The following is a 26,642-nucleotide window of genomic DNA, read 5'->3' on the forward strand; positions in this document are numbered from 1 at the left end:
GACAGCTTGCTTATTTCAAGCTAGATCCTTGATTTAATTGATTATCTTAATTGTCTTTGCGGGATCTAATTGTCTCCTGGGAAGGAAACATGGTTGTCCAGTTGAGGAAGTGTCACTTTGGATATGTACCCCATGTTCTGTCCTGCAGGAGAAGGGAGATTCAGTTTAATCCATGAAGCTTCTATGAAACAGACATTATTATTATGAGGTGGAGACTGGGGTAATATTTGAAGGTGGCATTGTTTCATTGCTCCTTACACTTAATATGCTTCTTATACCTCAACCAAGGTTCATCACTGGACTAATAACCTCCTCTGATATTTTGCTGACTTGAAAGTACAGCAGTAGTCAGAGAAGAGCTGGCATAATAGAGTATAATACCACAGTTTTTCTTGTCTTATAAAGCCATAACCAGGATATTGCTGAATAAATGGAGCTATCATATAAGAGGTGGCAATAAGATTACAGTACTGCAGAAATCCTGGGGGCAGAATAAAATTGTCTACTTAGTAAGCATAACCATTGGGTGCTATGCCTTTTCCCCTTCCTTTTTAAAATTGTTTTGACCCATATTTCCAGCACTATTCTCTCCGCTAGCCAGAGTTAAGAGGTGGATTTGCTGTTTAATTCTCCTGCTTCCAAGTAGGTTTCTGTCTTCTTTTCTGTCCATTGGTGTTTTCAGGAGATGGGGTTAGGTGAGCCCTCATGTAGGGCTCGAGTGAGAATAAGGTAATGAGGACGTTAGGGCTCAGACACAGTGGAGAAGAAAAATGGCTGTTCTTGGAAGGTCGAATGAGAAGTCACATCTTCATCACCCACATTTGATATCTTTGCTTTTTTTCCTTTTCTTCCCAAACTGAAGAGCGCTCTTGGTGTGCAGTGGGTAGTGGCCCCTGAAGCTGGTTAGGCTTTTGCCTGTGTCCCGGGGTAAGCCAACTGTTGACACTGAGGGTTGGATGGATGTCTGTGTTGGGGATTCAAGGATTTATTTGTCTGTGAAGCAGTCGTTTTTTCGTGGAATGATTCCCTTTCTCTTTCATCTCCACTCTTCCCTCCCTTCTTCCTTTCATTTCTTTGTTTCTGCAAATCTTGTTTGTAGGTCTCCTTGGATTTCATTTTAATCATGCATCCTTCTGGATTCTTCCAGCTGGACTAAATCCATATCAGTCTTCATTGTTTTCTTTCCACATCGCCCTCCCTACGAAGGAAGAATGATTAGGATTTATGAAAGTACAAAAATAGAGTCCTTGATCCTAAGAAGTCTTGATTATCGTATCTCAAGGCCAGTCTCTGGAAAATGCTCTCATTGATAGAACAGGTCTGTTTAGAACCTGTATATATTCGGAATTAATTCTCATTAAATACAAACTATTTATCAAGGGTGTTTTGTTTGAAAGGGTCCTTTTTTATATATTAGTGTGTAGCCAATAATTGGAGAAAGAAATGGCAACCGACTCCAGTATTGTTGCTTGGGAAATCCCATGGACAGAGGAGCCTGGCAGGCTATAGTCCCTGAGGCACGGAGTCAGACACGACTTAGTGACAAAAAGTCAGACGTGACTTAGTGACTAAACAGTCGTAGCCAATAATGTTGTCATAGTTTCAGGTGGACAGCAAAGGGACTCAGGCATACATTTGTTACATATACATATAATACATGTATCCATTTTCCCTGAAATTCCCCTCCCATCCAGGCTGCCACATAGCATTGAGCAGAGTTCCCTGTGCTATATAGCAGGTCCTTGTTGGTTATCCATTTTAAATATAGCAGTGTGGACATGTGAATCCCAAACTCCCTAACTCTCCCTTTTCCCCATCCTTTTTCGTCTTGATTAACTTCTAAAGCTACTCAGATCAGTCCATTCTATACCTCCCTGCTCTTGAGTCCAGCTTTCTGAGGTCCTGCTGCTTTGTGGATCATGCCATGTTTCATGTTCATAACCACAGCTGGACTGGTGGGTTGACAAAAGCAGTCACCTTTGGCTCTGTGTCTGGAGTGAATATATCCTGCCCTAAGACACTCGGTACCTATGCCATGCTTGATAATAACTTTATTCTCCTTCATTTCACTGTAGTTTCTAAAGCTGCTTCCTTTTTGTTTTTGATCTATGTTACGAGTTCTGGGAAAGTCCCTAGCCATCGTTCAGACCCTCTGGTGACTATCCCGGTGACAGAACTTGTTAAACAGAAAAGGGAACCATTAAGAGTAAAAAGATCCAAAAAATCTATTTTAGTTATTTTTAGAATTATATTAGTTCAAGGGGTGAGTGAAAAAATAGGGATGACGGTGGGGGAGAGATTTGGGACACATATAAAGGAGGGTGTGCCACCTCAGATGTTTCTAATTACGGGTGCTTCTAAAACAGAGTCACCTGTCTGCATACGCTGCTTGGTCATGTGGGAAGTGCCTCCTGGATATATTTTAAGGGAGGAAAAAAAAGAATGGGAGTGTCATTGTTTCAGATTCTTGGGAACTCAATCTGAAATCGGAGGATAAAAGACAGTTTAGACACTAGATAGGACAGGCATAGTACCACCTCTTGTAGACACTGTTGTACTGGCTTAGGGCAGCTCCCTGTTGCTCCGTTGGGCTTTTTCCTAGTTTGAGGCCTGGGGGAGAAACAGAAGTCAGTAAGGATCCTTATTCATGGCCCATTGTCTGTAGATCCCTCTCACCCAGAATTCCACTCTCACCCTTTCCAGTCTTATTTTGCGAGTCTATAAAAGCCAAGTCTGTCTCAAGCCTGAAATTGTCAGGTTCTTGCCTGGTGTGCATATTCGAGGTCTGAGTGTGAACTCATAGAGAACGTTGGAGGGGAACCTGGCCTCGCGGCCTGTTAGCCATTATTCATCCCCCCCCACCGCCACCTTCTTCACCCTCTTAGACTGAGAAGCCCATGTTTTCTGTGTATATGAGCCAAGGTGGCTCTCATACTCTGGAGAAAGGCACTCTGTCCAGTGCTTGCTTCCTGCCTCATTACCCAGTCTTGGGGTGTTCTCTCCCTCCTTCCTGGTACTCTAACCTATTTGCGAAGAAAGACATCAGCTGCCCACTGCCCTCCGTAGGTTCCCTGTGGTTCAGCCCCGCAGCGCTGAGATGTGAGATGAGCCATCTATTAGAAATAAACTGGGGAGCCCTGTCAGCCAGGGCGCTCAGCACTTATGAGGGAGAACGTTCTTGTGGTGAAGTTCCAGCCAGTGTGGAAGGAAGTGGAGTCAGTTTCCCAGCTTGATACTAGAGCTTTTATGGGTCATGGGTGACAAAGGCCCTGTCTATATGCCCCATGCCTTGTTAGATCATATTCTTACAGTATATAGCCATGGGGTACATGGTACGCTCAGTTTATGAAATTCGACCCATGGGACCTTGAATTTATTGTAGAAAAATCATAAGGGGAATGCATGCATGTGTGTGCATGGATGCGCACACGTGAGACGGTGCCTCTCCTAGAGGTGATGTGACTGTTACAAATGAATTGAGCTGTTGTCTTTAAACTGTTTCCTTTGGCCTTGACTCCATAATAGTGTAAAAGCATTTCTTTATGGGCTTACTTTATTCTGAATATGTGTCCACGTGTTCATTTGCCTCAAGGAAATATTTTGCTTTGTAATCTCCATGGACACCTCAGTGACTGATAAAAATGTTGATGGTTTTTAAGTGGAAAATGTTAAGCTCAAATAGCTAGATAGAGATCTGTGAGCCAGAGCCATTGAGCATTATCTGTTATCCTTACTCAGATGGAGAATGAAGTGTGTTTGTATGTGTGTGTATAATGGTAGTATGCCTTATGTGCACTCTTGAAATTTACTTATCCATTTACCCTCGCTTCTGTTTTGACAAGTAGCATATTCCCTTTAAATTAGTTCTACCATGTGCTGTGCTTAGTCGTTTAGTCATGTCTGACTCTTTGCAACCCCATGAACTGTAGCCTGCCAGGCTTCTCTGTCCATGGCAGTTAGGACTAAATTGTGGAAGTCAAAGAAGTTGTGAGACGCTGTATGTGTATGCAGAGATTATTCACGTAAGTGAAAGTACTAAGGATAATGGAAAGCAGGCTTCTCAGTCAGAAGGGATGTACAGATAAGGAAAGGAAGAGAACTGCATGCGCCCTGAAGTGTTGAATGGGGTTGTCGTACCTTTGTGAACTCATGGTGTGCTAAAAAGCTGATGCCAGGACAGGATGAAATAGACAAGAGGTTAATTGGGGAAAACGGAGAAAATGGGAAGGGGGCTGGTGGAGGCTGTGAATGCTTAACCTCTGTGGAAAAGGAAAGGATGGAAGGTTGAACTGGAAACACCAAATCTGGGGCTGTGTGGGCAGTTGTAAGAGTTCCAGCGAAGGTGAGGGGGCGTGCTCAAAGCCGCAGCTCCCTGTCAGAGCACGCCGGGTCTCTGAGCAGCAGGCCGGTTGTAGTGTCTCCACTGGACTCGGTCATTGGCTGGAAGCAGCTGGGGGGAAGCATAGCTTTGGCGGAAACAGCGATGGGTTTCAGAGCACAGCAGCTGGGGCTGTCAGTCAGTTATGCTTCCTGCAGTCAGAGATCCTAGAGGCATATTTTCATGACTGCCACACATGGTTTTCAACGGTTATAGATATAGAAATAAGTGTATGGAGATAAAAATGTAAATGTGGACTATTTGGATAAATGGCTGACTTCAGAGCTGCAAAAAACAGTGGAAGATGAGCCTGGAACACATTGTGGCCTGAAAGTAAGTAAGTGCTCAAAGGATAACAGGACACAGGAGCCAGCTTGACCCGGCTCCCACTGGCCGAATTGGAAATAATTTCAGCTTCAGAAAAAATAATGATTGTAGTGGATTATGTGGCTCTTTAGATAAAATATTTCGTGACCATAAACCTCTACAGTGGCAAGCCACTCCAGTACTCTTGCCTAGAAAATCCCATGGATGGAGGACCCTGGCAGGCTGCAGTCCGTGGGGTCGCTAAGGGTCAGACACGACTGAGCGACTTCACTTTCACTTTTCACTTTCACACATTGGAGAAGGAAATGGCAACCCACTCCAGTGTTCTTGCCTGGAGAATCCCAGGGACAGGGGAGCCTGGTGGGCTTCCGTCTATGGGGTCGCACAGAATCAGACACGACTGAAGTGACTTAGCAGCAGCAGCAGCCGCAAACCTCTACAAATCAATAAATGAATAACTTGGAAGTTTAAAAGCTCCATAGTTTTTCAATACCTGTTATAAAGAGGAAGAGAATAACTTCATAGCAGAGAAGCCTGGTAGACACTGCCTGAATCAAGTGATCAAAATTAACATTATCAGTAAATTACACATCATTTCAAAGTAGGCCACGGGAATGACATAGCATGACTTCTGTGACATTCCTGCCAAAGATTCATAACTTGCCACTGATCACAGAGACATCAGACAGTCCAAAATTACTGGCCTGTACTTGTGAGAAGTTTCAGGACTGTGGTAGGCCAAGAAAGATCGAACTTCTCCAGACTGAAGAGACAGGATAACAAAATGCAAAACCTGATTCTGCTCTCGATCCGCTTTCCCCTGAGTTCTCTGTCGGAACAGTTGACAAAATTTGAGTAGGGTTATAGGTTAGATGGCAATAATGTGTCCACATCGATATCCTGGTTCAAGTCATTATTTACGATGTCGAAAAAAATCCTGATTTGTCGGAAATGCACATTAACTGTTTGGGGGATGATGGTGTAAGCAGGTCATTTGCTCTCAAATGTATCAGAGATTGGCATGTTCTTTGTATTGCAATTTTTCTGTAAGATAGTTTTAAAATTACTTATCCCCTCCTTCCCCTACTTTCAAGTAATCTAGTTAATTTTAGTCAGTTATCTGACCTTCTCTATATATTATTGCTTCCAATCTTGGGTTTGGGGTGTAGGGATTGGGGAAGGCAGGGGAAAGTGTGATCAAGTGATTATTGTGAGTGAAATCTACGTTTTAAGAATCCTATTCTCATACGTGTGCACAGCATACCTTTTCCAGATTGGCAGAATATAGTACCCCATGGTTTCAAAAGTATCTTATAATGAGAAAGTAAATGCTTTTCACAACCTGCTTACTGTGGAAATGAGTGGGCTGGAAGGATGTCAGGTACATGGAGATCTTTTGAGAAAGCTCAAGAGACACATGTTGCTTCTCAGGAACATCTGATCCTGCATGGTGGAAACAGTTCACTTCCCATATAACCTAAAATTCTCCTTGAGCTTGGAGAAGCATTTCAAGTCCAGCACTTATTCTGTTTCCAGCTGATACAGAGAGAGATGATTTCCTGTTAGACTTTCAAAACTGTTAGGTCCCTTTTTGTACGCTGATTGTGAATTATCCATTCGAGCCAGACATGTGTAATTGGAGTAGAATTACTGATATACTCAAGAAAGCAGAATTTATAAATTTGTCTAAAGCAGCATAATGTCATGGCACATAATTTAATGTTCTCTTTTCTTACTGGGCAACTAATCAGTACACCAGTGTCGAGTTCTGAGCCATCTTTGGCCAGAGGGAAATCTGACCTTTCATTAGTGGCCCAAAGAAATGAATGAGAGAGTCAAGTACACGGATCTCGACTAATTCCATTTTATTTGTCTCCCTTTCATTCTCTTTAAATACAAGTCTTAGATAATGGGGAGGAGAATGACAAAAGCTGGGAAGGCATGTTGAAAGCTTTTGTTCTTAATTCTATGCTGGGCAAGCTTGGCTAATAAACGCTTAGGATAAGAAATAATGTTCCAGTGCTGTATTTCTCATACTTGGCTATAGAGCAAGAAAGACACAGCCCTTGCCCTCCTTGACCTCATCAGTTTGAGTTGGAAGACAGATGATGAATTAATTGTAATACAGCGAGATTTCACAGGGGAACACATACCAAGATGAAAGTGCCCGCGGTGTGATTCTCACACACCTGGCTCATGGGCGGGGCCCTGGAGTGCTCTCTGTCATTGTTTCCTCATGCCTCTGAGCACTAACATTGCAGCAGTTCTCCAGGAAAAGTCTGTGTTTAGAGAAAAGAAGCTAAGAAAACATGGATTGCACTGAAGCTTTGGAGAGAAGGGACAGGAGGTGATGGGCAGGTCGTGGAGTTTAGAATCTGAGGCCCTAACTGGTTTGCAGATATTTGCTGGCAGGATCCAGAGGGTGAGAAGCCCGCAGGAGAGGAAAGGGTTGTGTCCTTGGTTCTGCTGGCCACGCAGGAACTCAGTTCGATACTGTGAATTGATTGGAGCAGCATTAACCAGGATGGATCATTAAACATTTGTGCTGTTTTGCTTTGTATTCTCCAGCTTTTCATATAGAAGCTTATTTGTGTGGATTTTTCCCTCGCCTGCTCTGTCATTCCAGCTTTCTGTTCCAGACCCCACATATATCGACTGTAAAATGTCAATGCTTTGTTATTCCAAACGCAGTACCAAACACGTGTTTGTTGTTCTGGCATTTCCAATCACTCAGCCCTCACAACCTGTTGCAGGTGGGCGTGTCCCAGCCATCCTTCTGGCCTCTTGGTGGGTGGAGCCTCTCTCCTGCCCTCTTGGGCCTTGGGTGAGACCCTTAGTTAAAATCTCCCCATCTACAGCTGCTAACTTGGGGCTGCTGGCATTCTCCACCCTGCCAAACCCTGCTCGGTGATGATGACAGCGTTTGCCAGCACGCTTATGCGGTGACTCAGGAGACAGGGTGGCCAGCAAAGCAGCCTCTTTGTGGGAGTGGATTTTGAGAAGTGCTAATTCCGTGGCAGTTTGGAGATATTAATATCGTGCTGGCAGTAGATAAACAGGCAGCAGAGGGGCACATAATGAGAAGAGAATCAGCCACAGCATCTTTTCCTTCTTTATCTCCCTGCACACATCCCCCCTCTCTTTTTCGTTTTTTCTTTTAAAGTAAATCCCTGGGCCTCGATGAAGAGAACCCTGAAGTGGCTTGAGCATGCCCATAGACTGGTTTAGCCCAGCTCACGGCATCCCCATAGGCTGGGAGTCTGAGAGCACCAGAGTGCTGAGAGTTAACTGCCTTCCCCAACACACTAAATCATAGCATATGGTACAGTAGCCTATTCCTTACCATCCCTCCTCCCTAAAGGGCAGCTCACCAGATGGTCTGAGCGGGTCCTTTGGTGTACTTACGACAGACACAAAGAAAGACATAACCGCCGCTCTCCCCCAGTGATACCATCCCTCTTGTCTTGCAGTTACTTGCTGTAGGTAACTTTTGAAAATCTGTCTTTGCAGTTTCACTTTTGCCCATCGAAGTTCCCTTTTCGGGTTAGGGAGGAACTAGGCGAACATGCTTCATTAGCTGGCCGAGCATCATTTCCAGTGTACTCTTCTGAGTAGATGGAAGTCGCTCACAGTGGCCCCACTATCTTATTCTAGTGAAGAGAACGTGCAGCATGTTGAAGATTTTTATTTTTATTTTTTTGGAAGCAGGATTCTAATCTGAACATTCTGTAGTTCTAAAAGGACTATTTATTGGGAGTATTGCTTCAAAACTGGTCATCTGAGATTTTCTACTTTTTTACTCCGTTCTTGAGCTCATGCCGTTTTTAATGAAGATGTTTCATCCTACACCAACACCTCCCCGCCCCGCCACCCCACAATTCCTTCCTGACCTCACCTCACCCAGGCCCCATTGGAGTCAACAGAGACTCAGTGTCCGGGGTTCTAATGAGAAAAGACATACTCTTGAGTGTTCCGTGAAACCAGCGTTTCTAAGTTTGCTAAACTGGAGCACAGTATTTTCTAGTTCCAGTATAGGCTAGAAAAGAGATTTTGAGAAATTTAGGTCATGCTTTTATGTGCTTTGTTTTTTTATCTGTGTGCCTGGTATTTTAGAGCAGACTTTTCTTGAGGGTAGTGGCTTGTTTATACCATTCTGTAAATAGCCCTGCCTAATGTGGGCTTTTTACAGATATTTTCTGCCAGGTTTTATGTACGGATTGATATAGCATCTGACTGTACTAACCAGAAAAAACTGCTGAGCCAGGGGACTTGGTTATTCCCCCTTTTTGTTTGGATTTCTAGCTTAGCAACTCATTGGTCTTGAACTCCCTTCCTCTGCCGGGATACCTTAAGACCTCCAGGTGCTAACTGTTGTTATTGCTATTGACTGAGCCCCGTATGCACTTCCAGTGCTCACTGACCTATCTTTTCTGTTGCAGAAACATTGCCGAGGCCCTTGTCAGCAAAGGTCTAGCCACAGTGATCAGATACCGGCAGGATGACGATCAGCGGTCCTCTCACTATGATGAACTGCTTGCCGCCGAGGCCAGGTGAGATGCCTGATTATTAAAGTGAATGCCTTGGGTCCCTCAGCCCCACTTTATTCTTTCCCACTCCCCTGCCTGCCCCTGAGCAGAATGTGATGGAAAGCAACGTGCTGAGAAATCCCATATTCTTTTATGATTCTAGCTTTTCCTCATCAAGATAAAAGGGGCTTCACTTCACACTTGCAGTCTAACCCGGGTTAAGCACACTGGGGCCTCTGTATTTTAAAATTTGCAAAATTTAGGCATATATTAGACATAATCTTCCCAGAAGATGCCATAAAATGAACACATGAGTAAATGCTATGTGGAATATTTTTATCTCCACCATCCTTTCCTTTCCAGGAACAAACCGTGGAGCCCTGCTTACTGCACAGGACGTTTGCCTCGGGTTCATCCCTCCAGGGGCCTCTGCTCCCCAGCCCCTCCCACTTACCACCTCTAGACCTTTCTTCATGTACAAAGGAAATGAAAACATTTATTAGGGAATGAGTTTGGGTGTCACGCTTCTGACAGCTGGCAGGAGAGCGTTTGTGAGAAGCCCCGTGACATTTTCCTTTTGTCCTTCATCCCTGTGGCTGGTTGCCCCAAGGACATGCATGCTGCTCAGCAGTATTTCTTAGCAGGGCTCTTTCTCACGGGGCCGTCTGTCACTCGACGGGACTGGGAGCAGAATAATTCCTCTAGCCTTCCCAGGAAACAGCAAGAGCTCAGTGACCATTGCTGGATCCCTGTTCTGATCCAGAGCTCAGCAGACTGCTGCACTCTACCAAGATATACCCATTGTTTCAGAGCGGCTTCAGATACCTGTCTCATGCAGACACTTTGCTGTGACGTAGGAGTTTGTCCTAGAAGTTTGTTAGTTGCCAGCCTGTGCTCCACGGTTCAGGGAGGAATGAGTTTGAGCCCGTGTTATCTGTACCTCAGATTTCGTCCCTGACATCACTTTTCTTGCTCTTTGGCCCAGAACATTGACCTGATAGGAGACATTTGCCTCTTAACACCATGTCACATCCTGATGGATAGGGCATCTGTAGGATGTCACATGTCATCAGCTAAGAGAGCAGCCTGTCGCATTGCTATGGCTTTTTGGATTCTTTTCTTGTGGGATTTTCCCGGGAGGACCTGCCTAAGATTTCATTCTTAAGCACAAAGTTCAGTGTCTTTGGTTGTTGAATGTCTAGTGTAAAATAATAAGACATGGACTTCCCTGGTGGTCCAGCAGCTATGACTCTCTGCTCCAATGCAGGGGGCCGAGGTTCAATCCCTGGTCAGGGGAACTAGATCCCATATGCTATAACTAAGACCTGGCACAACCAAATAAATACATTAAAGTATTTAAAAATAATAATACAATGTGTAGCCCATAATTGATGTTTCTCTTTAACCCTCCCTCACTTCTTATGCTTCTCTCCCCACCTATATTATCATTAAGCCAATGGGTTGAAAGGACCCATAGCAGGAAATGCAGCTCCACATTTCAAGTACTTCTGATGATCTCGCTATTCTAGGAAATGGGCAATGATTAGACTATTCTTTATGTGGGATTCGGGGGTGGGTTCTTGCTGGGCATGCTCAGTTTGTCTGACGGTATCCTGAAGAAGCAGTCATGCCTTGCCAGCATAGCAGGAGCCCTTAGCCATTCCATGGGATCTCGAGTCCCATTTTCCGCTCTGCCTTCTCTCCGCCACTAGTGATTGTTTAAGTCTGACAGGCAGGTAAGCATGAAAATAATTTGCCTAGCTGCTCCGGAAAGTGAGGCCACAGCCGGTTCTTATTATGCTGTCGGAAGTAGCTGTGTTGTGCTCTAATGTTTAATGAGTATGCAGAGTTGGTGAAATTTTTTAGGTTTTAAGAAGAAAACAGTTGGGTACTCATTTTGAGCTGATGGAATGTAACAAGACGCTTGCCTGTTAAAGCAATGAGCTGCCTAGAGATAATTGTGTTGAGCCACCGCTTTCAGACCGATGGTGGAAAAACCGGCTTTGGGGCTACGGCCCTGTGGCAGGTTGACTAAACAGAGAGCAATCAGGTGATTCGCCTGGCCGGTGAGGCACCGCCGTGAGACAGTACCTACCTCACGACGCGTTGGACATGGCCTGTGTGACCTGCGAGTGAGTCCTCCTTGGGAGCAGTGCTGTCCACAAGCCCCAGGAAGGTGGCCCCATGCCATCTTCTAGATGCCAACCCCAGCGAGAAAGACAGGAACACCTGCCAGATAGGAATGGTGGCCTTATAGCCATTGAAGACTGTTTTCAGTGCGGAATGCAAACACCCCCCCACCCCCCACCCCCCACTTTTGGGAAAATGCTAGTCGACCTTACTGCAAGAGCACCTCTGTTTTGAACAGTGCTTTATCTTAGGTCGCCCTCATTTATACACCGGCCCCTAGGAGACATTCCCTGTGTCACCTCAGCACTTCTGTGCCCATGTCATGTTACAACATGACAGAGCACTTTGTGCTTGCGGCCTCTGCCCCTTACCCTGCTTGTCTCGTGAATGTGATCTGAGTTCACATTCTGTCTGAGTTCACTTATCTTTCTAGTTCCCCTGGATAGATAAGCTGTATTTTTTTTCCCAATTGAACTCTTCCTTGTAATTTTATGTCCCTGTCTGTTTGGTTCCTCCACCTCCCAGCTGAGAGTCCTCTGCAGATCTCATTAGCAAGTTGTTTACTCCTTTCCTTGGCCCTGAATAGAGCCCCTAAACAAGAATGGCTTTGCTGTTGACCCCCAGTCTTTCACTGCCTGGACTGTCACTTAACTGTCATCCTGCAGCCACTTTTTAATCTTCAGTGATTGTGTACTGAACCACGCCAATTTGAATTAATTTCCCAAGTAAAATTTCTGGAGGTACTGTATCTAATGATTTAGCAAAGGCCGAATGAATAACATCTGCTGTGTTCAGGGCAAGTCACTCATCTTAGAACTCTTTGAATGAATAATAAGTGGGTGAAGGTAACATGGCAAGACCAGCAGTCATCTTGAGTCACCCGAGGATAGTGATTCCGAGAGAATTCTCTGTCCCTGAGCCCCAGATCCCTGTTTTCCTCTCTCGTTGTCACTAGAGGTCTTGGCCATGGTGCCCAGTGCTCTTCCATTGACTTGGCTTCCCGGAGCACTGCTCAGCCATTAATCCTTTTAGAGAAACATTGTAAGCTTTGGGGAAAGGGCAGCCTGTTAACTCGGCTGACTCTTTGGGTCAGCACAGCTGCCTGCACAGGAGCTGATGAGCCCTGTTGCCCCTGCTTCCTCTGTGAGGGGCTATGATCTGCCAGCCTTTCTCAGATCATCTGATGGGAGCTCAGGGAATGACACGTCAGGCTCACGTCAGGAGAGCGGGTGAGACAGAAGAGGAAGAAGAATGCCAATTTGCAGCTCCCTATGCTTTCAAGCATATCCAGCTGCCCACCAGAAACGAGCTCACCGTACCCTCCGCAGCTCTGTTCTGTGTGCGCCTGACCCTTTGTGGCGCCTTCATTCGAATGGCACTTTGCTTTTGGGAAACCCTCAATATGCCTCAAACACAGGGCACATCTTGAGGAAGCCACATCTTTTTTTGTTTAAAGGACAAATGAATCCCTAATTCCCGGCAGGCGGCCTTCCTTTCTGGTTCACTTATCTGTCATCGGCTGCCTCTTCCCTCCTTACCTTGTGTCCCGGCAAGATAAGGGTTTGGCACTTTTGTGTATTTTGGGGCCTCGCTTCTCTCGTGGGCTCCATTGAAAAGCCTTTGGTTGTGTCCCAGCCTTGAGAGCTCCAATGTGTGTCCTCGATATTTTTAGTAAAAAGAACTTGGGTACAGCTGACCCACACTTTCTGATGACTCTCCTGAACTTGGTGCCGTCTGTTAGGGACATCACATGGTCTCCTTTGGCAAGTGTGTCATTCCTTTCTGCACCATTCTAATTTTTTACTCCCATACTAACTTTCCAACTCTTCTCATTCTTGTCTGACTTCAATATTTCTTCGCCAGTGGGCTGGCTGCTTTGTCTGTCTTGACAAAGTATTCTAAGCTGAAGGCAGAGCTCTAACTCCTACCAGGAGTCTCATATCCTTCCAAGGTATTCATTATAGGGACCCTTCTTACTTTCTAAGGTATTACACAGTCTCTCAAATTCTGTGTGTTTGATATAACACATCCTGTTTGATTTGAAACAGTACAGAATGTGAATTCCCCTAGCGTTCTATAGGTCTCTGTCTCCTAAAGCTACTTTATATTAAAATTAATATTTTAAGGTTTCCTGGAAACTTACTCCGGAGAAGGCAATGGCAAGCCACTCCAGTACTCTTGCCTAGAAAATCCCATGGATGGAGCAGACTGGTAGGCTGCAGTCCGTGGGGTCGCTAAGGGTCGGACACGACTGAGCGACTTCACTTTCACTTTTCACTTTCACACATTGGAGAAGGAAATGGCAACCCACTCCAGTGTTCTTGCCTGGAGAATCCCAGGGACGGGGAAGCCTGGTGGGCTTCCATCTAGGGGGTCACACAGAGTCGGACACGACTGAAGTGACTTAGCAGCAGCAGCAGAAACTTACTCTGTGGTTCATTGCAGGACAACACAGAAGTTGTTCAGAAGTTGGGGCTTTATTCCTTTAAGGCACCTTTTAATTCTAAGATTTTGTGATTTCAAGATAAGCTATATATATTCAGAAAAGAAATTGATGCCCCAACTTGACAGTGGGAAAGCAATTGTGTTGAACAACCTAGTGTCTGAGCAGATTTAAATGAATTTAGATTCATTCTGGACATACGTAATGAGGTTAGGGTTATCTTGGGAGAAGAGAAAAGGGCAGGCTCTTATCTTTTCCTGTTCTCTTCCTTGCCATCACACTGCAGATTAACCCTCTTGGTGAGGCAAGCATGAGCCTGCCCTGTCTCAGCGCTGTGTGGACTCCTTGTCCTCCCCAGCCCTGCAGGAAGTCCTGTTTCTGATTGCAACTTTGCTTTTCTTTAAAAACCAAAGCAAGTAGTGTTCCTGCCTTGCCAACTTTGGCATGTCTAGTCTCTCAGCCCTATAAATACCAGTCAGGGAAGGACAGAGGATGAGATGGTTGGATGGCATCACCAACTCAATGGCCGTCAGTTTGAGCAAACTCCGGAAGATAGTGAAGGACATGGAAGCCTGGCTGGCTGCAGTCCATGGGGTCGCAAAGAGTCAGACACATCTTAGCGACTGGACAGTAACAACATTAAAATCCTATCAACTCTCTCTTGCTTTTACCCAACGTGGTTGACAGCACCCTCCCTATTGTGGAGTTCTCTCAGCTTGAACCTCCAGGAAATCTGTGTTGGCATTTCCATCACAGACTTTGATTAAAAGGCTATAAACTTAACTCTTTCCTAGGCCAACACCTGTAGTCATTATTAAGAGGGAAACTGTTTCAAGTAAAGATCTCTCTTGGTGACAGACTTACTGAGTCTGCAGTGGGCTTACTGACTTCGAAGTAGCAGTGCTCTTGTGGCAGTGAATTGTGAATGTATTTTGCATTTCTGTTGAAGTACTTTCAATACCACTGGGAGAGAAATGTGCGTGAGCTCCCACTCCCTGATTCAGCCAGAGCAGCTCCACTTCACTTTTTTCCTCTTGATTTATAGAGGGATTTTCCCACAAAATTTTAATAGGTGGAGGAAAAAAATGCCTTGTGCTTAGACAAACACACAACGTTTTGATAAGGTATTTCCTATCTGTGCCTTCAATTTAACTGGCATTTTCAATGCTGGTTATGAATGAAATGTGAAGAATTACTCACCAGCGCTTTTTTGCTTTCTATTTCTTTAATTGGAAGAGGTCACCATTGCTGGCTTGACACAGTTTTGACTTGTGAAATGCCTTGGTATGAAGCAGATTTCATCTTCCTATCAATCCAGTGAGAAAACTGGTGTTGAGGTTGAATCTGGTTTTCAAAAATTTGAAACTAACATATCCTATTACAGTGTGTAGACTGCATGAGTCAACCAGTTCTCCATAGAAAATAAATCATTCCTCTAGTGTTGTTCAGGCTGGTTTTCTCTCGCACATGATGGCTTTGCATTCATTCCTTTTCTTTGCCATTTTCTTTCGTGTATCCTGGGTTGTAGGCACTGGGGATAATGGTGGTGAAGAAGAAAGATATCAGACTGAAGTCTTACAAAGCATGCAGTCTCGGAGGGACACACGTTAAATAACTGAATAGGATCTCTGGGCGTTGCTATTTTTCCTCTTCTCATTTTCTTACCTGCTTTCTTAACCCCTCCTCTTTTTCCCCTCTGCATCATTAACACTGCCCTCCTTACATCTTTTTTATTCCTTTTCTCATTTCTATTACATTTTCCCATGAGGACACCTCCCTGAAACTCATCTCTTCCATCCAGCCTCTGTTCTGCTCAGTCGTTTAATGGTACAGATTTAAATAAACCAAGATTTCACACTTTCAACCTAATGACCTAACCAAGCGAACATTCTCTTTGGCTAAAACTAGATCCTACCGAATACTGCTGAAAACCAGAGCTTTGATTTGAAGTTTTTCTCTTCCTTTCCTGTAACACCAGAGAGCAGGGGTTTTTTGTAGCCCAGAGTCGTAGAAAGCTGGAGTTGGGTAAATTGCCTGCTGCCCTCTTCACCTGGCTGTGTTACAGGATGCTGCTCGAGAAGGAGATTGGTCTTTCTCTTAAGTAACTGCTGCTTTTTCTCCCATAACCCCAAACGTGCACACCCCACCAGATTTGGGGCTTGCCTGTAGGTGGCACAGCCAGAGGTTGCTAATGAGATTCAGCATGCGTCAGTGTTGGGGGGTTTCACTGTGGGGGAGTAGGGCACCTCAGCTCCTGCAAGTGGATGTGGTAACAGGAAAATGCATTACAAGAGCGGGTGTGGGGAAGTGATTTGACGATACAGCTGAATGTGGGGAAATTTAGCTTTTCCCTTTCTTCAGAAGAGATGATGCACTCAACATCCAAATAGCAGTAATCAATCTGCATTTAAGGCAGCGCAAATGGCCACTTCTGGAGAGCTGTATAATGTCTCCATTTCCAAATAATTTTCTCTTTCAGGATATTAAGAGGATCTGTTCACTCTTATCCTATCTCGCCTCCCAACTCCCAGTTCCAGCCTATACGACTCAGGCTATGACATTCGTCTCAATGGGGTTTGGGGTAAAGTCAGGACCCGTAAGCTTTAGCGCCTATGTGTACACAAGGTCTGGGCAGTCAAATCATGAACTCATAGTAAGAAGTCCTCGTTGCCCAGTCTTCTCTGTAATTATTAATGTGCACTGGTTGTATTCTTGCAGAGGAAGTTATTCTTGACTAACATCTTAAATTAATTTGGTGTTCACTGCCCCTTCCCACCCAGCTGTGACCATTTATCTGCCCACAGCATCTCATCTGTTCTCTACCATCTCATTGTTCTTTTGGCTAAAAGGCTCTTGCTCCTCTCAGATAGCCCCTAAGTATTTAAGGTTTCAAAATAGTTCCAACATATTTCAAAATACATTTGAAGATTATCATACTGTGAATATAATTTTAATCCCAAATAAATAAGCGATAACATTTGATCCTTGCCATTTTTGAATGTCTCCTAACTTGATTCCCTAAGCCCCTGGTTTTCACAGTCTGGTCCTCAGACCCGCAACATCATTTTCACCTGGGAGCTTGTTAGAAATGTGAATTCTCAGGTCTGGCCCACGTCGTCCCGCCCTAAACCTATGGAAACAGAAACTGGAATTCAGCCCCAGCCATCTCTCTTCACACATCCTTCAGGTAATTCTAACACACACTAAAATTCGAGAACCACTGCCCTAAACAATTCTTATCTACTTTTTTTTTTTTTTTTTTAAGAAAAAAATCAAAATTGTGCCCTTTTTGCGGCACATTAATAATTTAGTAGTTGGAATTGTAACCATTAAGTAAAAGTAATAGAGACTGAGGCGTGGACGGGATCAGCTTAGGATCTCGCTGCCCTGGTGGTGCTTCCCCGGCAGCCATGCTTGTCTCTCAGCAAGCCAGTTGACTAGCTTTGTACTCCCTTTAACTCCCCTTTCCCCTTCCTCATGCCCTGCATTGGTGGCTCTTTAACCAGATTCCTTCTGAGTAGCCTCTACCAGCTCTTGGCTAATTTAATGTGAAATCATCTTGAGAGTTGCTGTTCTCACGTGATTTGCCTCCTCTGTGGTATCAGGGGGCAGAGTGGTTGGGGAGCTGAGTCTCTATTACAGACGTCACTCTCCTACTTCTGCTCTAATCCTTGGAAATCTCTCCAGAGGACCGGAGTTCAAATAATTAATCATTGATACATCAGTGCCCAGAATTTTATAGCAGCTTGTGAGAGAGAAATCTCCTTCAGAGCTTTCTTTCATTTGTAGATCTCTTTGCATCTAAGTTTCCTGTAAATTCCCTCATGTGAATGTAATCTTCTATGCTGCCCCCCAACAAAAACTCAGCAGTGGCCACAGGACTGGAAAAGGTCAGTCTTCATTCCAATTCCAAAGAAAGGCAATGCCAAAGAATGCTCAGACTACCGCACAGTGACACTCATCTCACACGCTCATAAAGTCATGCTCAAAATTCTCTAAGCCAGGCTTCAGCAATATGTGAACCATGAACTCCCAGATGTTCAAGCAGGTTTTAGAAAAGGCAGAGGCACCAGAGATCAAATTGCCAACATCCGCTGGATCATGGAGAAAGCAAGAGAGTTCCAGAAAAACATCTATTTCTGCTTCATTGATTATGCCAAAGCCTTTGACTGTGTGGATCACAATAAACTGTGGAAAATTCTGAAAGAAATGGGAATACCTGACCTGCCTCTTGAGAAACCTATATGCAGGTCAGGAAGCAACAGTCAGAACTGTACATGGAACAACAAACTGGTTCCAAATAGGTAAAGAAGTACGTCATGGTTGTATATTGTCACCCTTCTTATTTAACTTATATGCAGAGTACATCATGAGGAACGCTGGGCTGGAAGAAGCACGAGCTGGAATCAAGATTGCTGGGAGAAATATCAATAACCTCAGATATGCAGATGACACTACCCTTATGGCAGAAAGTGAAGAGGAACTAAAAAGTCTCTTGATGAAAGTGAAAGAGGAGAGTGAAAAGGTTGGCTTGAAGTTCAACATTCAGAAAACAAAGATCATGGCATCTGGTCCCATCACCTCATGGGAAATAGATGGGGAAACAGTGGAAACAGTGTCAGACTTTATTTTGGGGGGCTCCAAAATCACTGCAGATGCTGATTGCAGCCATGAAATTAAAAGACACTTACTCCTTGGAAGGAAAGTTATGACCAACCTAGATAGTATATTAAAAAGCAGAGACATTACTTTGCCAACCAAGGTCCATCTAGTCAAGGCTATGGTTTTTCCCGTTGTCATGTATGGATGTGAGAGTTGGACTGTGAAGAAAGCTGAGCACCGAAGAATTGATGCTTTTGAACTGTGGTGCTGGAGAAGACTCTTGAGAGTCCCTTGGACTGCAAGGAGATCCAACCAGTCCATTCTAAAGGAGATCAATCCTAGGTGTTCATTGGAAGGACTGATGCTAAAGGTGAAACTCCAATACTTTGGCCACCTCATGCGATGAGTTGACTCACTGGAAAAGAGTCTGATGCTGGGAAGGATTGGGGGCAGGAGGAGATGGGGACGACAGAGAATGAGATGGCTGGATGGCATCACCAACTTGATGGACATGAGTTTGCGTGAACTCTGGGATTTGGTGATGGACAGTGAGGCCTGGCGTGCTGTGATTCATGGGGTCGCAAAGAGTCAGACACGACTGAGGGACTGAACTGGACTGAACTCCCCCCCTCCAGCTCTGGGCCCAGAAGTTGAGTAGGCTTACTTCCCATGCCTCTTGCTTCTGTGTCAAGTTCAGAGAGCCAGATCTGTAGCGGATGGCAGTGAATCTTTTCCAGCAGGTCCCTGTAAATGTACTCACATTGGAAAAACCATTTTCCCAGCAGTAAGTCTGTTGCGTCTTTTGACTGAGTAAAAGGCATTAAATTTTTCTCTGATGCGTTGTTTTTACAGTAACAAATAGCAGGTGCATTGGAGGAGAAAACAAAAACACATGGTCTGGTGGGGTTGTGGATGAGCAAGTAAATAATTGTGAACATCGTGATAAGCATGGAGATCCCAGTGGGCATATGGGATGCGTGGGAACAGCACCTAAACCGAAGGGTTTATCCACAAATAGAGTCCACAAGCCAAGGCATGCTCTGTTCGGGTTGCCTGGGGAAAGGAGGTGAAAAACAGGAATGGTGCTTCACTGACCCATGACACATCTGTCCCGGTTGTATGAATTTATTCTAAGAAATAATTAGTAAGATGCCTGACAGTTTAAGTGTTATTCCTTTGGCGTTATTTATAGGGCTGGAAGTATTACACTGGAATACTACAGTCACAGAGATACCCAGCAATAGACAATTGTTAAATTATTGGATGTGCATTCATGTTACAGGCTTATGTACAATGATTAGAAAATGATGTAATAAATCTAACAATACGAGGAGGTGTTCATTTCGTTCCTGTTTCTGAGGGGGAAAAAAACAATTGCTAAACTTTGCCCACAATTTCCTATAAGTGGGCAGGTATGATAAAGAATCTGCCTGCCAGTGCAGGAGACGGAAGAGCTGCAGGTTCGATCCCTGGGTGGGAAGATCCCCTGGAGAAGAGCATGGCAGCCCACTCCAGTATTCTTGCTGGAAAATTACATGGACGGGGAGCCTGGTGGGCTACAGTCCATGGAGTCACAAAGAGTCAGACACAAATGAGCAACAGCGCACACACACACGTATGTGTATCAACACTTAAAAAATTATGTTAATGGTGCTTTTATCTTGAAATTGAATTATGGATTGTGCTTTCTTGTACTTTCTCTGGCCCTGCATTGCCTCTGTGATAAAGACATGAAAAAATTATAAAAACCATTGTCATTGAGACGGTTTTCAGTTGTCATTGCCTCTAATCTTCCCTTTCTGCAGCCTTGTCCCCTCAAGAAGACTTGAGACTGACATGGAGCATTTCTGCTGGGCGCTTCTAGTCCTGTGGCCCTAGCCTGGGACGGCATCATCTGCTCACGCTTTCATGACTCTAATATCGAGCTGCCTGGTGGTTCTCTTCCACAGAGCTCAGTTTTCCCCCTCTTAACCTGAGCACAGCAGATCGCTTGTCACACCCGGCACAACAGAAATACATCTTCATTTCTTTTTACATTAGTTTTAGATGAGGTTACCCAGAGTTCCTTGTTATTTGCTCTACTGCCTCACAGGTCCGCCCACCCCTCCTTGACCCGAGGACTCAATTTCCTCCTTTCCCAACTATGTCCGCTCCATCTTTTCTGTCTTATCGGTGATTCTGATTTCGTTGACGACACAGCTGCATCATCTGAGCGCAGCCGGCCCACCATTGTGCACCCGTGCCCGCTCTGCATCTCATTTGCTGAGTGTCAGGACCTGGTTGCCTCCTCCAGGTGCCAGGGAACCAGTAAAAAAGCTGAAGAAAGTGTTGCTTGCTGCTGTGTTTCACTGTGTTTGTTTCAGTTGAAACTCTATATTCATCAGTGTGAGCTAAAAATACGTTGCAAGGTTCTTTAGAAGTTTAGCAAGTTAACTGGCACTTTGTTCTGTTTTTCCTCCTTTTCTGTTTGAATTCTTTCCCTCTTTCCATAGTTACATACTCTGTACTACCCAGTAGCTGCTTCTGACGGTCCTGCCACTTGGTCCTGTTTTATTGTTCGTGGTAGCCAGGGCCTTGCTCCCGTCACTACCTTTCATATGGCCAACCACCTCCTCTAGCTCTCGGGGACCTAAGGAGGGGAACGCAAGGCTTCTGATCTTGAAGCCCTTGTGCTTCTGCTCAGAGGCCAGGCTTTCAACTCTCCTGCCTTGCCCCGCTCCAAGTAGCGAAACCAAGATGCCTGCAACCTGGAGCATATATCTTAGCACAAATCTGCACCTCCAGGAGAGCCAACAAGCTCACTCTTCTGTGCTCTGTGCTCACTTTGGCATTATCCAGTCTCCAGTCTGAAATATCTTCACACTGTTGGTCAGCGGACATTTGTTCAGCTTTACCAGGCACACGATAATTGAACTAGATGACCCTGAGTTTAAGACTATGTGAATATAGCTCCGTATTAAATACTGTAGCAAATATTAAGGCTAGAATTCAAACCCTCAAAGGACCCATAATCTAGCTATAGAAATAAAGTGAATGCATGATGCAGTTCAAAAATACTGCATTGCAATTTGTAACTAGATGCTCACCTGAGTGATGCACAGACGTGTACACATTCACATGTATAATTTACCACTTCAGAGTAGTTTGTAGATACTTCCAGTATTCAAACAGACCCCCACCTAGGACCCCCGATTTAGCAGTTTGTGTGTTATGATTGGAATGAGGTGGTGGCTACAGATAAGCTGCAATTCTTTTTTTTCTCTAGTGTGGATCTTTGAATAACTTGCACGTAAGGGTCTGGAGAAAATGGACCCCACTGGATTAGAAGGAGTAATTCGGAAATTGTGGGAAGACAAACGGGCCCATGAAAGCCAGGTTACACTTTCCCCTTGATGGCACAGCCTGGGGGTCTCTGTTACGGGTATAATCAGGGGAGCAAAGTGATGGACTGATTTTGTGAAGAAGTGGTGGCGTGCACTCTCAAAGAAGCCTGAGTGGATTTAGTTAAAATAGGCCTGATGTTATCTTGGAATAAAGTGATATGGACCTGGCCCAAGAGGGTTACAGCAGAGCCAAGTGAGCACAATTAGGAAGGAAGAAAGGCTTGGCTGTAGGCAAGGACGCAAAGCAGAGTTAAGGGACAGCTTGGTTTCCTGGTTAACAAGTCAGTGTTGTTAAAGGGGAGTTGTCAGTCAGGGCCTCCTGATCTTGCCTCGTCATTTCCCTGTACCTCTGTTGTCTGCTTCCCATCACTTTGTTTCCTTTAGATCCCTTTTATGTATAAAAGTGGTTCTTTCTGTGAAACTTGGAGTTCCCATTCCCCAGAAAAATTCACATATATAATTCTCCTACTATTTCAGGTTGGTTCATAGATACTCCCAGCATGCTCCCTGAAGCTCGCTTATGTCACCAGGTAGAGAATTCCAGTGGTTAAGACTCCATGCTTCCAGTGTAGAGAGTTCTGGTTCATTCCAGTGGTCGTGGAACTTACTAAAATTCCACATGCTGCACTGCATGGCCCAAAGATAAAAATAAATTTTTTGAAAATCCCAAGAAAAGGGACTTCCCTGATGGTCCAGTAGCTAAGACTCTATGCCCCCAACACAGGGGGCTTGGGTTCTATCCCTCATCAGGGAACTAGATCCAGCATGCCACAGCTAAGATCCCATGCAGCCAAATAAATAATTGAATTTTATTTTTACAAAATTCCTCATGTGGCAACTATTTTATGATTGGGATAAGGCTGGCTCTAACCATTCATTCTTTGAACTTTTTTTGCAAAAACATTCAGAATACCAGTCTACCATTGTTGCGTTGAAATTAAGGTCATGACCTCTTTGCCACAAGATGAACTTATGATTCAGGATGTCAGTGGTGCTAAGGCTTGTGTCTTGGAGATGGAGGCTTTTCTGCAAGGGGCCTTAGAACCGAAGAGCAAACTTTTTCTTTGTGTACAGTGTTAGGTTCTAATCCTTTTATGCTAAGTAGTAGGCTAATCTCTCTTTTAACAACACCCATGTCTGCCTTTGCAGAGTTGATGGTTTTATCTTCTAGTGGGAAAGCAGTAGCATCTCATACAGGAGAATTTCAAACTTGGCAGGAAGAGTTTTCTGCTGATCTGAATGGAGTTCCTGTCCCACGCTATAGCTTCTAGAAGCTTCTAGAAGCAACCTAAAAAGCAGAGTTTTCATCCCTCTCCTTTACTGTTGCTTCTGTGTATGTGTGCAGACGTTACTCACTTTTCCCGGCTGGCGATGATTTCTGTCCATTATTGACACTGCTGGTCGTTGCCATCTTTGTGCTGCGGCTGCTTGGAGAAGAAAGCCTCCGACAGGCGCAGGCTGCGTTCTGCCCCACTGCTTCCTTTCTCCTGGCCAGCCTGAGCTCCAGCCTGCCTTTGTGAGAAAGCAGCTATTAAGCAGACACAGCAGGCGAAGTTTAGAAGTCAGGAGTTTCATTCCTTGCCTAATGAAAAGGGATGTTGAGCCGTGGTTTCAGCCTGCAGGAAGCGTGGGGAGAGGAGTCGCCGTTTGCTCGGTGGAGCGGGCATCAGTGGAAAGCAAACCCACTACTTTCTATACCCTCCCAGCTCTTAAAAGTCAGAGCGCCCCCAAACTTAGGCCGCAGAGGCTGGATTATGTAAGATACAGGGATTGCCCCACGAAGAAGTCATGACAAGGCAGCAGGAGCAGGATCTTGTTTTCATTTTCTGTATGTACAGCTGTTAGTAGACAGGCATGTCATGTATGCACTTTGCATCCTGGAAGAAAAAGGTACATAGTATATTCCTTTCAGGAACAGCACTGTGGTGAGCCTACCTCTCTTGGTGTTTGATCCTTACTTCCTTGAGATAAGAGCAGGTATTTCTGCACTGGGTTGTTCCCCCAGATCCTCTCTCTCTGGAAGCCCTTGTGTCAGACTGATGGAGGTTTTCTGGGGATGGCTCACCCGCGGCCCTTTCTGCAGCAATAGGCAAACAAGGGCCAAAGCAGCAGCAGCACAGGGCGGGAGCCCTGGGTCTCCCTGAGTGGGCCTGAGACCATTTAGCAACTTTGTCAGTGAGTCCTCACACTGTGCAGGCTGGTCCAGTGTACCATTTACTCTTTAGAGGTTGTCCTGGGAAGACAGCGTTTGTAGTTAGTATCTACAGATAATAATACAAAACTTTGACTTTTGTCTCTTTTAAGAACTAACAATAAGAACTATTCCTCAGCTTAAGTTTGATCTGTTGTTGTTTAGTCGCTCAGTCGTGTCCAGTTCTTTACGACCCCATGGAATATAGTCTGCCAGACTCCTCTATCCATGGGATTTCTCAGGCAAGAATACTGGAATGGGTTGCCATTTCCTTCTCCAGAGGATCTTCCTGGCCCAAGAGTTGGACCCGAGTCTCCTGCATTTCAGATAGATTCTTCACCACTGAGCCACCTGGGAAGCCCTTAAATATGATATTGCCTCCTGAGTGTAAATGAAATTTACAAAATGTACCTGAAATCTTATCTAATTTAGCAATTGTATCTAAAGTATGAAAAGATGAAGTCTTTGAAGGTTTTTCCAAAATTAATGCCTGAATGCAACCAACTGTCTAATAATAATCTTTTTAGAAACAAGGTAAGCAGCCTACTCAAACTCATGTCCATCGTGTCAGTGATGCCATCCAACCATCTCATCCTCTGTCGTCCCTTCTCCTCCCATCTTCAGTCTCTCCCAGCATCTGGGTCTTTTCCAAGTTGGTTCTTCGCATCAGGTGGCCAAAGTATTGGAGTTTCAGCTTCAGCGTCAGTCCTTCCAATGAATATTCAGGACTGATTTCCTTTAGGATGGACTGGTTGGATCTCCTTGCAGTTCAAGGGACTCTCAAGAGTCTTCTCCAACACCACAATTCAAAAGCATCTGTTCTTCAGTGCTCAACTTTCTTTATATTCCAGCTCGCACATTCACGCCTTGACTACACAGACCTTTGTTGGCAAAGTAATGTCTCTGCTTTTTAATATACTGTCTAGGTTGGTCATAGCTTTTCTTCCAAGGAGCAAGCATCTTTTAATTTCATGTCTGCAGTCACCATCTGCAGTGATTTTGGAGCCCAAGAAAATAATGTCTGTCACTGTTTCCATTGTTTCCCCATCTATTTGCCGTGAAGTGATGGGACCAGATGCCATGATCTTAGTTTTTTAAATGTTGAGTTTTAAGCCAACTTTTTCACTCTCCTCTTTTACTTTCATCAAGAGACTCTAGCTCCTTCTTCGCTTTCTGCCATAAGGGTGGTGTCATGCATATCTGAGGTTATTGATATTTCTCCCAGCAATCTTTATTCCAGCTTGTGCTTCAGCCAGTCTGGCATTTTGCATGATGTACTCTGCATATAAGTTAAGTAAGCAATGTGACAGTATACAGCCTCAACGTGCTCCTTTCCAATTTGGAACCAGTCCGTTGTTCCATGTAAGGTTCTAGCTGTTGCTTTTTGACCTGCATATAGGTTTCACAGGAGGCAGGTCAGGTGGTCTGGTAATCCCATCTCTTGAAGGATTTTCCACAGTTTGTTGTGATCCACATAATCAAAGGCTTTAGTGTAGACAAGGAAGCAGAAGTAGATGTTTTTCTGGAATTTTCTTGCTTTTTCTACGATCCAACAGATGATGGCAATTTGATCTCTAGTTCCTCTTTTTAATATTAAGACTTGATTTTAAAGAATTCTGGTTTGTTTCAGATGTCATATGCATTACTGTTATCCATATTTTCTGTTTGGGGTAATGATGGTTTTTCCCCTTGGGGTAGTATGTTTAATCTTGGTTAAGTCTTAAATTTCTGCTTATGTCATAAAGCTCCTTTGGAATCACAGGGAGAAAGAAGAATTTTAGTTTACCACCTCCCTGCTTTTACAAAGAACCTGTTTTCTAACTTACTGCCTAGGCCCTGTTCTTTCTTCCTCGTAGTATATGAGGTGCTCTCCAGCCCCCAGGAGAGGCCAGGCGTTCAACAGTGTTCTCACACGAACCATCTGTTTACTGGGTAGGCCCGTTTATTTTGGTTGTCCTGATTGTTAGAACAGGAGAAGGCTGTAGGCAATTTGTGCCCCTACAAGACCTGCAGAAAGCTAAGCATGCCTCGCTCTGAAGGGAGGCAACTTACAATTTGGGTGACGGTGAGCTTGCCTTGCCTCACAGCAGGTATGTTCCCAAGACTCCTCCTTTGAGTTTATGGTAGCAAAATGGAGAAAGCTTGTTGGTGGCAGGGGAGACTGTAGAAAAAGAACACAGTCCGGATACACACAGGGCTTAGGAGCTGAAAAAGTTGGAGCTACTATTAGTGTGGAGATCCCAAGAGACCGGGGACTAAACCTTGAGAATCAGCCCCCATCTGTGGTCATCATCAGATTCCCTGAATGATAAAGCACTGGACTAAAATGCAGAAATTCTGACCCACCTGCGATGTCTAAAGCCCTTGCCTTGATTCAAATTCAGGAGGAACTGTGGCATTCAAGGAACTTGGGAATATTTTCTTTCCATTAACTGTTCAGAGTAGAGCGAGTTACAATATTTTTAAATTCTGTATTTTGATTTCTTACCTTCTTCACGGAATGGAAACCAAGTAGAAAGGGAAGTATTTTGTTTGTTGTTTCTGAACAGAGGATGTTTTAGATAAGTTGAGTGAGAGAGATAGGTCCCCTGGGTGGAAAAGGTGACGAATGATGAGGGCCACATGTGTAAGAAATGACTGTTATACTTTTCACTCAGCACCT

General features: G+C 44.5%; 1 protein-coding gene across 1 annotated transcript in view; it reads left to right on the forward strand.

Moving 5' to 3' along the window:
- Positions 1-26,642, forward strand: part of SND1 (staphylococcal nuclease and tudor domain containing 1) — a 426,838-nt gene that overhangs the window by 217,940 nt on the left and 182,256 nt on the right. The window contains exon 13 of the mRNA XM_055421219.2: positions 9,145-9,255. Within this exon, the coding sequence (XP_055277194.2) occupies positions 9,145-9,255 (111 nt within the window). The remainder of the gene's footprint in view (positions 1-9,144; positions 9,256-26,642) is intronic.

The sequence above is a fragment of the Moschus berezovskii genome, chromosome 3 (genome assembly GCF_049115385.1).
Source record: "Moschus berezovskii isolate FMDL1 chromosome 3, NW_MosBer_1.0, whole genome shotgun sequence".
NCBI lineage: Eukaryota > Metazoa > Chordata > Mammalia > Artiodactyla > Moschidae > Moschus > Moschus berezovskii.